This window comes from Astatotilapia calliptera, chromosome 8 (assembly GCF_900246225.1).
Source record: "Astatotilapia calliptera chromosome 8, fAstCal1.2, whole genome shotgun sequence".
In the NCBI taxonomy this organism is placed as follows: Eukaryota; Metazoa; Chordata; class Actinopteri; order Cichliformes; family Cichlidae; genus Astatotilapia; species Astatotilapia calliptera.
The window spans coordinates 12,817,953-12,833,801 of NC_039309.1; the positions used below are offsets into that span (position 1 = coordinate 12,817,953).

The window sequence follows — 15,849 nt, forward strand, 5'->3', positions numbered from 1 at the left end:
TTTTTATTTCTTCTATTATATCTAAAAAGCATTTTGTGATTATTTTTCTGGTGTGTGAAAGGGGTAAAAGGTTATTATAGTTAACTAATGCTTAAATAAAAGTGAGTTAGGAATGGTAACTGCAATGAAAAATTAAATAAGAATAAACTATAGTCATGTTAAAGAGAGAATACACCATATTTCAGTTTCAAAGTTCAACAGGTCAATTATTTAAATACAACCTCAGATGAACAACAGCGTGAATTATTACACTGTGCATGAAACACTAAGTACATCCCATCACTCAGTAGCTTGTAGAACAAACTGTTATTACCAGGACAGATTTTAAAAAGCTGACTATATTCAGTACATACGGGAACATAAACCCAAAGATAAACAAGCAGACACAGTGCTTCTAACAGTAGCTTCTGACATGACAATTTCTCTCTGCAAAACATTAATATCTTTCAGTTTTCTGTAGTATTTGGAGTGAAAATAACTCCCAGTATGTCCAAAAGAAGTAAAAGGTGATCAAATGATGCAAACACATTATTAGCACATTAGAGCTAATTTTGTTTATTTATTTCTAAAGAGATCAAACTGCTAAATAAATAAATACATTAAATTCTCTGGTTGCAGATCTGGTAATGTGGCAACTTTTGATGCATCTGTCTGTTTGTACAGACATCATTATGTGTCAGGCTGAGGAAGGAGGGAGGCTTGCTTTGTTAGGCCCATGGGAGGCTGTGAGGAGGATATATAGTGGATCGAGACCATGCGAAGCCTTAGTGGCAATGAGGACCAAACAGAGGCGACAGGTGTGCGTTCTTCTACCGAACAAGCAGCACCTGGATTGTGCTGTCACGGTGAGTGACCACAGGGCCTTTCTGTAGCATATTTTCTTGTTTGGTATTTTACTGTGACACGTCACATGGGCACACAGAAACCTAAATTACATTCATGTTAAGATTGCATTGATCTGTCAGTAGGGTATATTTATTTTTAAAACAGTGGAAGAGCTAAAACTGTATTTTATTAGAAAAAAACATATTTGCAAGAAAGCCAAAACACTGAAAGCATGGACTCTCAGTATGTTTTATGTTTTCTTTCTTCTTCCTGTGTGTTTATAGGTAAAAGCCAGAGGCCGTGAGGTGTTGAACAGTGTGTTGAAGCATCTTGGTGTCAGTGATCTCCAAGTGTTTGGTCTAGCTGTTATGAAAGGTCAGTTAGTTTCTGCGCGGGAGTTCAGGAGCAAATGTTTTTTATTCATTAACTGTGGAACGCTGAGATTCTGGGAGGCTGCTGATAGTGAGTGAACCTGCTGTAAGATATGATAAATGGAAAGCCATCTCCTATCAGCCGTAAACAACATAACTGAGGGATAACACGTGTTAAATGGACTCATTGTGTTGATTTCATGCAGCGCTGTCAGACATATGGTTTGCAGGACAAATATGGCCAAAACTGAGTTACTTTACTTGAGCGTGCAAGTTATGTCGAATTTTTTCTTCCTATTTTTCCACTCTTTCCTGTGCAGCATGAAGTGTTGTGTCAGGAGCTAACCTACCTCAACTGTTAATTTTGCCGCCCTACCGAGAAGTGTGAAATATGCTCAGTTTCATGGCTGTTCATAGATGTGGTTCTTTGATTAAGACAGTTGCAGTTCTTTTTAATGACAGCAGATTTATTGAATGTGGAAAAACTGAGACATGTTGTTCAAATTGCGCTCACTATCTAAGACACACCAGCTAGTTTGTGATCCCATAAGTGTGAATGTTTTAAAAATGTATTTGTTCTTCTTCAGAGCAAACGCAATGGAAATAAAAGGCCTTTGTACTGCTAGGTTGTTAGTCAATACTTTTACTTTTCTGGGCCACATGGTCTGAAACTGAGCTGTATGTAGACCCTAAACTGAGCCTGACATCTCTGATTGAATGTGTGCTTTTTTTTCTCCTTTTTTAAAGATAATGATTACCTGTTTCTTGATTTGGACCAAAAGCTGAGCAAGTACTTTGGGAAACGATGGAACAAAGGATCTTTAATGGTTAGTTTTCCATTTCTTTTTTTGATGTAGTGTTTGCACTGTTGAAACAGAAATCACCAGATCTACAAACAGCCCCATGCTGTAATGGGAACACTCTAAAAGCTGAATTTAGTGATCTCACTTAAAATTTCATGTTTTCCTGGCAGTCATGATGATTTGCATATCAATGATCTCAAGTAGATCTTGTGGCTCATTGTTATGCACTGGTGCTGATTTCAGTAGTTGTGCAACTTTGCTGTTTACAAGACTGGGGAAACCTGCAACAGATAAGACTGAAGGCGTTGCTTGTATGAGTACTAAGATGTTTCTCCCAGTGAAAACACTGTATCCAGATAAAGTCCACCAATGGACGACTAACATGTCAAACATGTTAGAAAGATCTGACTTATTTTAAAAGTTCTTTTATGTCCACGTTTTCTTTTTCTTTTTTTAATGATTTATCATATTGGTCAAATATTAACTAGACTGTGTGATAGCAGAAACGATAAACTGAGTACTCTCTTTACTCATCCCACCTTTCCAGGTCCCGTTTATCTTATTTCTAAGAGTCCAGTATTATGTAGAAAGTGGGCTGCTAATTTTGTAAGTTTGTTTTCCATTACCTTCTTTTTCCAAGATTAATAATTTCCACTATAAGTGTTGTTGAAGTTTATGAAAATGTTTGTGGAAAAGTAGACACCTGACAGACTTCATAACAGGAAAAGAAAACCTCCCTGTTTCTTGCAGGAGCACCACAGTGCAGCAGCTCTACTACACTGAGCTGAGGCAGAAGGTGCTGCGTTCACAGAGCCACCATCAGGAGGCTTTGTTCTTCCAGCTGGCAGCCTCTGCCCTCCAAGCTGACGTTGGCGATCTGGCACAGGGAGAGGAGACTGAGGAGGACGGAGAAGAGAAGAAGCAGGAGAAAAAACACAGATGCTACTTTCTCCCTGAAGATTACTTCCCCTCATGGGTAAAAAAAAAGAAAGAAAAAGAAGTGTAGTCTAACCTTGACAGAAATACTCTTATATATATATCTGTGTGTTCATCTTCTCAGCTCATAAAGCGCAGAGGGAGAGAGTACTTACTTCAGCACAGCCCAGTGCTGCATGGTGAGCTGAGGGGGGTGTCCCGCAGGCAAGCCATCCTGCACTTTATAAAGGAAGCCAACGAGCTGCAGGATGGACCTGTCACATTCTACAGGATGAGAGAGGTCAGACAGTGTTACAGTTAAACAAGGGCGAACTCTGTGTGAGGATGTCTGTTTCTTAATTAGTTTAAGAGAGACTAACTAAGAAACTTCTGTCCTGAGATGTTGAATATGGAGCTACCAGGCAGTTAAAAGGAAAAGGAAAAGAGGTCACATATATCAGACACTCCATAAACGCATACATTTCAGAAAATCTTCAGAAAAATATCCTACAGGGTGTGAAAACTGTTACAGATCTCGTAAAAAGCCCCAGTAATAATTCTTTGGCATGCTCTTGCATTATTTGTCTCCCTTGGTCATTTTAGAGAACTCTTTTTGAGTCATGTTTGTTATGTGAGCCCATGGCTTTAAAAAACAACAACAAAAAAACTGCTTTATCAACTATTATTTTACACACAGGAGGACAAACAGCCGAGGAGTTTAATCCTCCTCGGTGTGACAGTGAAAGGAGTCCATATTTGCCAGGTGAGTCGTTTTCAATGACAGTCTCACAAATAATTTTAAATAAAGTTTATGAACTTATTTTCACATGTACATATAGATTCTTGATCTGAATTTGTGTTTTTAAGGAGGTGGAAGGGAAACAATCTTTGTTGTACGATTTCTCCTGGACAGGTATTGATCGCTTTACCTTTCAGGTTAGGTTCTAAAGACTGGACTATAATCAAAATATACATACAATACAGGTCACATTGACCTGCGTGTAGCTTTAACCGTAACACACGAGATCATCCTCTTTATGTATGGCTCTTACTTTTCAGGGCAACAGGTTTGAAATCACTGCTGTGGGCTCTTTGTGCCTTCCTAAACTGGTTTATTACACTAAATCAGCTTTCCACTCTAAACACATCCTGAGGCACCTCCGTGACAGTCACCAACTCCACATGAACATCAGAGATGCAGTCAGTTCCATCCAACAGCTGGAAAACATGGGTAGTACGTAAGGCTTTACTTTACCACAACCTATCTAAGACACGACTGAGTCAGTTGTCTTGGTCTGAAACCAATATCATGTAATAATAATAACAATAAGTCTTTTAAGTGATTTTAAAAGATTTGAGATCACAGTCTCTTACACAGTTACACTCCAAAGGTGTTCTCTTTTCTGTCTATCTTCAGCCAAAGAAGCCTACATCTGCGACACAGCGTGCCTAAGAAAGAGTCTCCAGTGCAGCAACCTCACATCTTCAATGTCCGACTGCAGTGATGCTCTGGAAACAGCTACTGCCTGGTTTAAAGAGGAAAAGGAAGAGGACGGAGGCTCTACAACAGGTCTGCTATTGGGAGGAAATGATTGTGTAGATGGTGCAACATTTGCCTCTCAAACAAATTGTGCATTTATGTTTGGAAACTGGTAAAAACACGTTTAATTCTACCCAGCAATGGTTTACAGCAGTAGGTCTGCAGACCTAATTAAGGAAGAAAACAGCTGATGTTGCTGAAGTGACCAAGAGGGAAAGTTTAAAAGCTCATTAGGCAAATGAATGCAGAACTACTTTCTTAACTTACCTGTTGTACTTTTGCCTTGAACTCAAAATCAGTTGTTTGTTTATACTGATGCCAGGGTCTGAGCTGTGGTTGGACGAATCAGAGGAGTTGTTTGTTGATGATCCAGCTGAGGTGTCCTGGCTGGCTGAGCTGCTCCGTGGTGTGTCTGTTGACGCTCCTTTGATGTTACCCTCTTTTTGCTGGGCAGGTTAGTCCAAAAACCACTAAGACCATTCTAAAATAACAGTTGAATCATGTGTTAGTTCTGTGTAGCATGTGATATTGTGTCCTCTTTTATCAGCTGTCACCATGGAAATGAAACAGGTGAGCAAACTGCAGGTCTGTCTGTTTGAACATTTCCAGCACGATCCTGCATCAAAGCCAACATCTTTCTCTGTGATCTTCAGGTTCTGTGGAAAAAAACGGATGAAGGGATATCTGTGGACTAATTGAGATTCAGAGGATGCAGGGATTCATCACCCGTTCTTCATCTCAAGACAAGGAGACACCTGTTGGAGTTTGTTGTTATGGAGCTAAAATGCTGAAAGGATACAGCTGAGCGTTATATTTTGTTTGCTTAGAGGAAACCTCATTAAATGTGCTAAAACAGAAGCCATATAGTGACCTGAGTAGTTATAACTTGCTTTAAACTATACAGCCTAAAGTTGCAGTAATTACACTTCAGAAATCGAAAGAGGTATAATAGTGTTTTAATACATATTTACAAACTAAACGTATTAAAATATCAATAACATAATAAATACAACACTTGGGACATTTTTGTCATTCTTTGAACAGTGCTATTACAATCAGTGCTGACTTCTGTTCATTTGCCATTATTAATGTTACCATTAAAAAATTGTTCTGTTTTATGATTCAGGTGAAATTATGTTGTCAGGCTTCCACAGTGTGGCAGTATTTCCAAACAATCAGAGTCCATGCCATCATGTGAGAGGTCTAAGATGCTGTGTTAAGGGTGCACTCTCCCCTGGAGGTGTGGGTTCAAGGCACACTCCTGTTGTTGCGTTAAACCAAACATATATAAATGAGCTTTTCTGAAAATAAAGTAAAGATCTGTGTACAATATGAGAAGGTTGGTAGCAAAATCGGAGAGCAATGCACTGTGTAGGACACATGGAAGTACAGTGCCGAGGACTAATCTCCTTCAAAAACACAATGATAAAACCCTAATACTAAGCACTCAGAAGATTGCTTCACTGTCAGTGTTGACAGCTCTGCACATTAGCTGCTGTGTGAATCCTGTCTAGGGTTCTCCTTGGCTCTCTGTTCAAAGGGGCTCTCATGCTCTGGGGGGCCTCTGGATATTTGGGGCCCAGGTCTCCTCCATGCCTGCTTCATGTCTTTGGGAGCAGGCTGTGGCTCCCCACACCTACCTGTTAAATAGTTAAATTGAGTAACCTAATGAACACAAGTGTGCTCACGAACACAAGTGTGCTCACACACACAAGTGTACAAACAGGTACCCACAGACACACTATCTTGGTCGGCTGCTGCCTCTAAACATGTATCATTAATACTGTGTGCTGCTCAGTGTTTTTTCTCTCTCTTCTTTTCTATTTTTATCTCCCTCTTCTTCTGTTAACTTTCTCCTCAACTCCACTCCCCTCTTTCTTTCTTCTCCCCTGTTCCCTCCATCTTGTCTGATCTGAGTCTACTAACTCAAAATAAAAAAAAATCCTAATCAAATTCTAATAAAATATGACTATAAAGTGGACCACTATAACAAAAGCCGTAATGGTCCACTCGGCAAATCTGTTGGGCCTTTTGTTTTGCCTTCTGACAATATTTCTGATTGCTACATTGAAAAAAAGAAAAAAAGACAACAAAAATACTATATCAGCATTTTACCATTAAAATGTATTTTAATCACTTATTAAAACTAGAGTGTTTTAGTTTGCTTTCATCCAAAGCATCTTACAGTGTTATGCAGAATTTCATTTGATGAGATCACATTGTGTGGCTTCCAAAATCTGTGTGTAAACCCTCTGTGGTGTGGGTTTCATGGTGTAATGATTAGCACTCTGGACTTTGAATCGAGTGATCTGAGTTCAAATCTCTGTGGGACCTCATGCATGTTATTTATTAACTTTCCTTTCCTTCTTCACATCACCTGCTACATGTTCAGTGGCAGTTGATTCATTTAGGTGGTGAGAGGATCCACTTGTTATTACCATAAAACGTCCAATGACAGTTGTATTCTAGTCCTGAGCTAGTATTCACTGACAGCAGTTGTATAGAGGTATTTTAGCATGAGTATGAGTATTACATGTCATTCAAACACTTACTGTCATAAAATAAAACAGTTTCCTCTACAATATATGGAACAAAGGTAACATCTTCACTAGCTGTTGGCTGTTACCTTCTCGACTTAAGCTGTTTTGTGAATTGTTCAGTCTTTGGCGTAAGCTCATTCGAATGCTTTTTTTTTTTGTTTAGTTAGGATGGCCAAGTGTTCTAAGGCACTGTGTTAAAGTTGGAGTTCAAATCCAACTCCTGACAGTTGGATTTTATCTTCGATAAAGAAAAGGTTTTGTCCAAATCTTCCAAAATCTGTCTGTAAACCCTTTGCTTCGTGGGTCCCATGGTGTAATGGCTAGCACTCTGGACTTTGAATCCAGTAATCCGAGTTCAAATCTCGGTGGGCAATATCCTTGTATCTTGCACAAGGATATTTGGCATGTAGATTAAAGCATCCCATCACCAACCTGGTAGGTGACCTCCACTATGGAACCCCCAACACTAACTGAATCAGATTTCAAGTTCATAACTTATCAAAGCAGTTGCCATTTGGTGGCAACTCCTTTATTGAAGGAAGACATCACATAACATTTCAGTCTTAAGCAAGTAAGACATTTGTGCTTGTTGATACAGAATCCACATGACAGGCTAGCAGATCAAGACACCTTTACAACTGATCAGATTGGCAGACTATTACACCTCTGCTTTACCAACACATATTCAGCTGAGATTCAAGAAGTCACTTTGATGAGACTTTTCTTCAACTATCTGATAAATGAATGTGACCATTTGGTGGCAACTCCTTTATCGAAGGATGACATCACATAACATGACATTTCAGTCTTACTTTTAATAAGCAAGGGATGTCAGGAGTGGGATTTGAACCCACGCCTCTGGGATAGACTGCGATCTGAACACAGCGCCTTAGACCACTTGGCCATCCTGACATCCTAAGCAGATCACTCACTCACCCTCTCCGTTTCTTGCTGTGCTGAATTGTAGCATGAACGAATGCCGGCTGCATTTGAAGGAGTCGACGAATTGGGACAGCCTTTGTTGCCTGGCTGTGACTTATTTGGCTTTCAAATGCGGCCTCCGAAGGATGCAGCCGACGTTTTGGGACACAGCTACAGGGGTGAGTTGGCAACCAATGTTAATTTGCATTACCGCCCCCTGGCTCACAGCTCAGTGGACGTTTAAATATACATAAAAATATATATTTGATACATAAAATAAAATAAAAATAAATAAATGTTCCCTTTAGAAATCTTTTTTTTGCTCTATTTTGCTCCATAAAAATAGTTGTTTTTCTTTTTCAATCACTCATCTTAGCAGTAGGATATACATGAAAAAAGAAATATATTAAGTTTGAGTGAAAATGTACATCCTTTGCACTCTCTGGGCAACTGACTCAGTGACTCAAATCACTCATAAGACCCGATTCACTTTGGTGAGTGACTCATTGAAACTCGATTCAGTAAAAAGAATTGAATTTACCATCACTACATGTGACGGTACAGAGCAGGGGAAGGCGGGGCTTGTTCCCTCCTAACCAGTAGGGGTGTTAAATATACTCTTTGGGGTTTTATTCTTATATTGATATTATTTACCTTTTATTTTTGATCTACTTTACCTCAACTCAGTGATTAACAGAGTAACGATGAATCACAATTAACAATAACAATGTTGTTGTGCATTACTGAGTCATGTAAACTCACTGGGTTGCACAACCAATAAAGAATGCTTATTCTCAAATAATTGCAAATCCTCAGCCTCAGTAGCGGTTTTTGATACGGGCGACACGGGCAGTTGCCCGGGGAGGCATCGTGGTGGGGGGCGGCATCACGGGTATCGGCAAAAAATAAATAAAAAAATTGCTCGTACTCATGCTGCCCCGACATCAGCCAGCGCATAATGAGAATGGCATAGGCACTGACTGGTTTTCTATCGCCCTTTTGCTGGGAGTAAGGGCGCCCTCCACTTGTGAAGTGCGCCTGTTGCTTGTTGCACAGGGAGGAGAGGGCGGGACGGCGGGGGATTCTCTAGCTGTCTGGAGCGGCATCTAATAACCAACCCGTAAAATAAAAAAAATAAAAACAAAACAACAAACATGTGAACTAAGGTGTAGGTCTATTAGGTTATGTTGTGGTGATCCTCGAGTTGGGGGATTTGTGTTCATACTGGAGTGCAAAATTAAAACCAATGGAAGATGGACAAGTAAGGTTCAAAGCCATCAGGTGCTCAGTTTAGAAAAAATAGAGAAGAAGAGGAGGAGAAACGAGCAAAAGATACAGGTAAGCAGATGTGTCATTGGATAATGGCAGGTCATGTATCCTGAAACAATCAGAATCAGAATACTTTATTAATCCCTAAGGAAATAATGTGGATTACAGTTGCTCCAAAAAGAAATGGTAAAAATAGTAACAGTAACAGACAAACAAACTTCAAACATTATGTTACAGATTTTAATATTAATTAGTCAGTGTCAATTGTTGATTTGTCCTGTTCTCATTGTATGACGAATTATGATGGCTGTGTGGTTGTCATGGCTACTGAACGGACCCACGCGCAGACTGTTCTTTCAAGGAAACAAAAGGGGATTTATTTACAATAGGGATCACCTTAGTGCAAAATATATGTACAGTGAGTTGGGAGGGGGTCCAGGGCTCCAGGGAGAGAAGGGGGGGGGAAATCCACACACACGCTTCCTCTTCCACTCAGTCACCGCCACCGCTCCTCCGCACACACGCACTCCTCTTCAGCCGCACTCGCTCCAACACTCCACACACTGCCCCACTTGGACAGGTCCGGTGATTCGGTCCAGAATCTACAGACAGAAGGTCAAAGGTTAGTTCCACAACATAAAACACGTGTAAGCGATTCTTCTTTGAATATGCCGCGAGCACGAACTCAGGTGGTTCGACGTTCCAGCGGTGAGCTGCTCTGTGCCACTGCCTTAAATAGCAGCTGGGGAAATCAGCCAGATCAGCCGCAGGTGGACACCATCCACAGGGGTGCGTGGGCCAAGAGTGAGAGCCCGTAATGAGCTCCACCCAGGCAGAGAGGAGGAGGAGAGACAAAAAACTAAAACTAACAACAACAAAACCTGTAGCCAGCGTGGGCCAACCAGAGAGACACGGGGACCGTGACAGTACCCCCCCCCCTTAACGGGAGCCTCCCGGCGACCCACCAGGCTTATCCGGATGAAGGCGATGAAAGTCGGCAACCATCCCGGGATCCAACACAGCGGAGCGGGGAACCCAGCAACGTTCCTCAAGGCCATAACCCTCCCAGTCCACCAGATAGTGAAGACCCCTCCCGCGACGGCGAGAGTCCATGATGCGGGAGATCGTGTAGGCAGGGAGGCCACCAATGACCCGAGCGGGCGGAGGGGGCCTGGAAGGAGGGCACAATGGACTGGAGAGACACGGCTTAATCTGAGACACATGGAAGACATTGTGTATCTTCATGTTGCGCGGCAACTTAAGGCGAACAGAAACAGGGTTTATCAAAGCAGCAATTTCAAAAGGCCCGATGAAGGTTGAGGTGAGCTTCTTCGATTCGGCATGAACAGGAACGAAGCGTGTGGACAACCAAACCTTTTGACCGATGGTGTACTCAGGAGCGTGAGTGCGGCGCCGGTCAGCCAGACGTTTGTAGCGTTCTTTCGTGCGCAGCAAGGCCGCACGGGTGGCCCTCCAAACCCGGCGACACCTACGAAGGTGAAACTGGACCGAAGGGACAAAGTGCTCACCTTCCAGAGCAGGGAACAGAGGAGGCTGATACCCCAGGGAGGCCTCAAACGGAGATTGCCCTGTAGCTGAAGACGTCAGGCTGTTGTGGGCATATTCCACCCAGGGCAGTTGGTCGCTCCAGATGGTTTGGTTGGAAGCAACTATGCAGCGCAGAGCGGTCTCCAGCTCCTGGTTAGTGCGCTCAGTTTGTCCGTTGCTCTGTGGGTGGTAACCAGAGGAGAGACTGACCTTGGCTCCTAGCGCCGAGCAGAACTCCTTCCACACACGAGAGGTGAATTGCGGCCCACGATCCGAGACCACGTCCTCCGGGATGCCATGGAGGCGGAACACATGATGCGTGAGATGCCGAGCCGTCTCCAGGGCCGTCGGGAGCTTGGGGAGTGCAACAAAATGCGCAGCCTTTGAAAAGCGGTCAACAATAGTCATTATAGTGGTGTTACCTGCTGACTGTGGGAGGCCGGTAACAAAATCCACCGCGATATGGGACCACGGCCGAGACGGTGTGGGTAAAGGTAGCAGCAAGCCGGCCGGAGGTTGATGTCCCAGCTTGTTGCAGGCGCAGGTTGAACAGGCAGAGACGTACTCCCGAACGTCTCGTGATAATGTGGGCCACCAGAAGTAGCGCTGAAGGAAGGTGATCATTCTGTGTACTCCTGGGTGACATGTGAAGCGGGCAGTGTGAGCCCAATGCAGTACCTGAGACCGAGTGGCCGATGGAACAAAGAGCCGCCCCGCTGGTCCTCCTCCTGGATCTGGTTCAGCCCGCTGAGCCTCACGAATGGCCGACTCGATTTCCCATGTTATTGTACCAACGGCACAAGTCGCTGGCAGGATGGGCTCAGGGTCCTGCCTCTCCTCAGGCACCGAGAACTGCCGTGATAGGGCATCCGGCTTCACATTCCGCGAGCCCGGTCTGTAAGAGATTGAAAAGTTGAAACGGGTGAAAAAAGAGCCCACCTGGCCTGTCGAGCGTTGAGACGTTTTGCTGTTTGCAGGTAAGCCAGGTTTTTGTGGTCCGTCCATACAATGAATGGCTGAGCCGTGCCCTCCAACCAGTGCCTCCATTCCTCCAAGGCCAGTTTTATAGCCAAGAGCTCCCGGTCTCCCACGTCATAGTTGCGTTCGGCTGGGGAGAGGCGGCGAGAGAAGAAGGCACAGGGCCGTAGCTTACCCTCTCGCTGTTGTGAGAGCACCGCGCCGACCCCCGAGTCGGAGGCATCCACCTCCACAATGAATTGGAGTCGCAAGTCAGGCTGAGCCAGGATGGGTGCGGTGGTGAATCGGTCCTTGAGCTGTGTGAAGGCCTTTTGGGCCGCCTGATCCCACTGAAAAGAGAACTTAGGAGAGGTTAAGCGGGTCAAAGGCAGAGCGATTTTACTGAAGTCCCTAATGAACCGGCGATAAAAGTTGGCAAAGCCGAGGAACTGCTGAAGCTGACGGCGATCAGTTGGTTCCGGCCATTCCACAACAGCTTTGATCTTGGCCGGATCCGGTTTGAGGTTACCCTGGTCAATTATGTAACCCAGGAATGCCACTGTTTGAACGTGGAATTCACATTTCTCCCCCTTTACAAAGAGTCTGTTCTCCAGCAGCCGCTGCAGGACCTGTTTTACATGGGTTACATGTTCGGTTTCAGTCTTAGAGAAAATCAGGATGTCGTCCAGATAGACGAAAACGAACTGATCTAGGAAATCACGGAGCACGTCGTTAACCAACGCTTGGAAGATGGCTGGGGCGTTGGTTAGCCCGAAAGGCATCACCAGGTACTCGAAATGACCGAGGTGTGTGTTAAAAGCGGTTTTCCACTCATCGCCGTCTCGGAGTCTGACCAGGTGATATGCATTTCGGAGGTCCAGTTTGCTGAACATGGTGGCCCCGTGAAGGAGTTCGAATGCAGATGAGAGAAGCGGGAGAGGATATTTATTCCTGACTGTAATTTTGTTCAGCCCCCGGTAATCAATGCAAGGACGTAGCGATTTGTCCTTCTTCTCAACAAAGAAAAAACCAGCCCCTACCGGGGACGAGGAAGGGCGTATTATGCCAGCGCCAAGGATTCTGAGATGTAAGTCTCCATTGCTTCCCGCTCAGGCCGCGAGATGCTGTACAAGCGGCTCGTAGGTAACGGAGCCCCAGGAAGCAATTCAATGGCGCAGTCGTACGGCCGGTGGGGGGGTAACGACCTCGCCCTGTCTTTGCAAAACACCTCGGCCAAGTCGTGATAAACTGGCGGCACAGAGGAGAGGTCCGGTGGTTCCAAAGCCGGGGGCGGTTCGACAGTAGAGGCGAGGGGAGGGGCTGATCTAAGACAGTTCATATGACACTCCTCCCCCCACCCAGACACGCACCCCCTCTTCCAATTTATGCGCGGATTGTGTTGCTGCAACCAGGGGTGGCCCAAAACCAGGGGGGCGTGCGGAGCCTGAAACACAAAAAGGCTGATTGTCTCAGAATGATTGCCAGATAACATGAGGGTAACCGGCTCCGTAACATGAGTGATGTCTGGTAGGCGCTGCCCCGACAAAGCAGAAACACGAAGGGGGTGTGGCAACGGGTCGGAGACCAAGTTTAAGCGTTTGGCGAGGTGTGAGTCAATGAAGTTTTGTTCGGCGCCAGAGTCTATTAAAGCGGAGAGAGAGTGTGTCATGGTTTGCTTAGTTATCTTGGCTGGCAGCAGAAGACGTGGAGGAGAATCTTGAGAGAGCCCGCCCACCAGTATTCCTGCCTTTACTGGCGGGCGCGCCCTTTTGATCGCAACGGGCAGGTTGCCACGAAATGGCCTGTCTTGCCACAAAACAAGCACTCACCCGAAACCAAACGGCGATGGCGCTCAGTGGCGCTAACCCGGGAGTGCCCCAACTGCATGGGTTCCTCCTGGTCCAACTCCTCCCTTCGCTCACGGAGCTCTGCCTGGGCTCCTCCGGGCACCGTCTTGGGCCGCCCCGAAGGCTCATGAAAGGGGTGGAGCCGGGAACTCCGTCGTGCACGCAGGCGGCCGTCTACTTTCACACACAAACTCATTAAAACATCTAGCGAGGAGGGCAATTCCCGCATGGCTAATTCATCTTTTAACTCCTCACAAAGGTTATTTAGCAGGGTACAACATAATGCATCCTCACCCCAGCCGGTCTCCTCAGCCAGAATCTGGAAGTCAATGGAGTAGTCTGCCATACTCCGCTTCCCCTGCTTCAGGTTCAGCAACCGATGAGCTGCTGCTTCGGCGCCGGATCCCTTCTCAAAAACATTTTTAAATTTCGAGAGAAAAAATAGCATAGGTTATGTCTGGATTGGCTTTAAGCGCTGCCTGTGCCCACAGCAGCGCGCGGTCACGTAACAGCTGTACAAAGAATGCGATTCTTGCTCCATCATCTTCAAACAAACGTCTCTGTTGGCGGAAAACCAAAGAGCACTGCGTCAAAAATCCTGCACACTTTGACAGCTCACCAGAGAAGGGCTCAGGGGCAGGTAGACGGAGTCCTGCGGTGCCTGGCTCCAGAGCAGAGGGGGCTGTTACTTCAGCTGCTGCCGGCTCCACAGCTTGGGCTTCGGCGCCTTGCGGGGCGGGGTGAGCCGCCGAGGGCGTTCCTTCCAGCGGTGTAAGCCGAGCCACTGCCTGGGTGAGGGACGCAATCTGGCCAAGCAGGTGTGAGAACATCGCCTCGTGGCGGACCAGCACCGTCTTCTGTGACGCAAGGGCTCGCTGGACTGGGTCAAGGTCTGCTGGGTCCATATTCAGGCTGGAACGTTCTGTCATGGCTACTGAACGGACCCACGCGCAGACTGTTCTTTCAAGGAAACAAAAGGGGATTTATTTACAATAGGGATCACCTTAGTGCAAAATATATGTACAGTGAGTTGGGAGGGGGTCCAGGGCTCCAGGGAGAGAAGGGGGGGGGAATCCACACACACACTTCCTCTTCCACTCAGTCACCGCCACCGCTCCTCCGCACACACGCACTCCTCTTCAGCCGCACTCGCTCCAACACTCCACACACTGCCCCACTTGGACAGGTCCGGTGATTCGGTCCAGAATCTACAGACAGAAGGTCAAAGGTTAGTTCCACAACATAAAACACGTGTAAGCGATTCTTCTTTGAATATGCCGCGAGCACGAACTCAGGTGGTTCGACGTTCCAGCGGTGAGCTGCTCTGTGCCACTGCCTTAAATAGCAGCTGGGGAAATCAGCCAGATCAGCCGCAGGTGGACACCATCCACAGGGGTGCGTGGGCCAAGAGTGAGAGCCCGTAATGAGCTCCACCCAGGCAGAGAGGAGGAGGAGAGACAAAAAACTAAAACTAACAACAACAAAACCTGTAGCCAGCGTGGGCCAACCAGAGAGACACGGGGACCGTGACAGTGGTAGCCGTTTGCATACAATGCATACTCCCTCTCTTTGTGTGTGTGTGTGTTTCTCTGGGGAATTTCGACAACAGTTTTATGTTAATGTACAATCCTTACGGTAATATGTTTTATGTGTGTGTGTGTGTGTGTGTGTGTGTGGGGGGGCGCCAGAGTGAGTGTTCGCCCAGGGCGCCAAACAGGTTAGGAGCACCACTGCTCAGCCCGCAGGCAAAAAGAGCCAGGTCAGGCAGATGATGCATTTCCCCGCAGACACATTGGGGGGCGACAACGGTCAGCCGGCTGGCTACTCACCTTGCTCATTGGCATGCTTTTGCCCCCTCTCCATGGGTGCTGAGAATTGTTGCAGTTTCTGAGGTTTGCATTCGAGGGTGTAGCCACGAAGACTAGTGCTGCTCTTGCTCCTCGCACCTTTGTGAAATGTACTGAGGCAGCGTTAGAGAGAGTGGCATCCGCATCTTAACCTATCTAAACAACTGGGCCACCGCTCCAGAGAGCAGGTGGCAACACTGTTGTCGTTGGTTCTGTCACACACTAGGCACTGGGTTTTTCTGTCAAGTTTCAAAAAAACGTGCTAGTCCTGAATCAGCAGATTTCTTTTTATTGGTTTAGAAATACGCTCGCTTTCAAGCCGCGAACGTTTGTTTGAGCACAGAGGGGCAGCATTTCATTGCTGCCTTGCTCAGTTTCAGCTGGGACCCAGATTGCATTTCCAAATGATATGATGATGCTTGTTAGGCATGATGGCAGCTATGATCATTGTGTTGCCACTAGGACT

At 45.7% G+C, this 15,849-nt stretch overlaps 1 protein-coding gene and 1 non-coding gene across 2 annotated transcripts; one reads left to right on the forward strand and one right to left on the reverse strand.

The window, feature by feature from the left end:
• The first annotated feature begins 43 nt into the window (after window positions 1-43).
• On the forward strand, window positions 44-5,487 carry LOC113028399 (FERM domain-containing protein 6). Its single transcript, XM_026178643.1, has 13 exons — window positions 44-845; window positions 1,110-1,200; window positions 1,944-2,023; window positions 2,547-2,605; window positions 2,750-2,975; window positions 3,060-3,215; window positions 3,612-3,677; window positions 3,782-3,850; window positions 3,974-4,148; window positions 4,332-4,484; window positions 4,777-4,908; window positions 5,002-5,024; window positions 5,108-5,487. Exons 1-13 carry the CDS (start codon window positions 627-629, stop codon window positions 5,147-5,149), a joined length of 1,491 nt encoding a protein of 496 aa, XP_026034428.1. The 5' UTR covers window positions 44-626; the 3' UTR covers window positions 5,150-5,487.
• Window positions 5,488-7,823: 2,336 nt separating this feature from the next.
• On the reverse strand, window positions 7,824-7,906 carry trnal-cag (transfer RNA leucine (anticodon CAG)). Its single transcript has one exon. It is a non-coding gene; the product is annotated as a tRNA-Leu (tRNA).
• Between the last annotated feature and the right edge of the window lie 7,943 nt (window positions 7,907-15,849).

Bases quoted from the DNA above. Each gene is read 5' to 3' on its own strand.
- LOC113028399 (XM_026178643.1), top strand. From the start codon at position 627: ATGTGGCAACTTTTGATGCATCTGTCTGTTTGTACAGACATCATTATG. The intron at 2,024-2,546 runs GTTAGTTTTCCA...CCACCTTTCCAG, and splicing joins GGAACAAAGGATCTTTAATG to GTCCCGTTTATCTTATTTCT. The intron at 3,216-3,611 runs GTCAGACAGTGT...TTTTACACACAG, and splicing joins CATTCTACAGGATGAGAGAG to GAGGACAAACAGCCGAGGAG.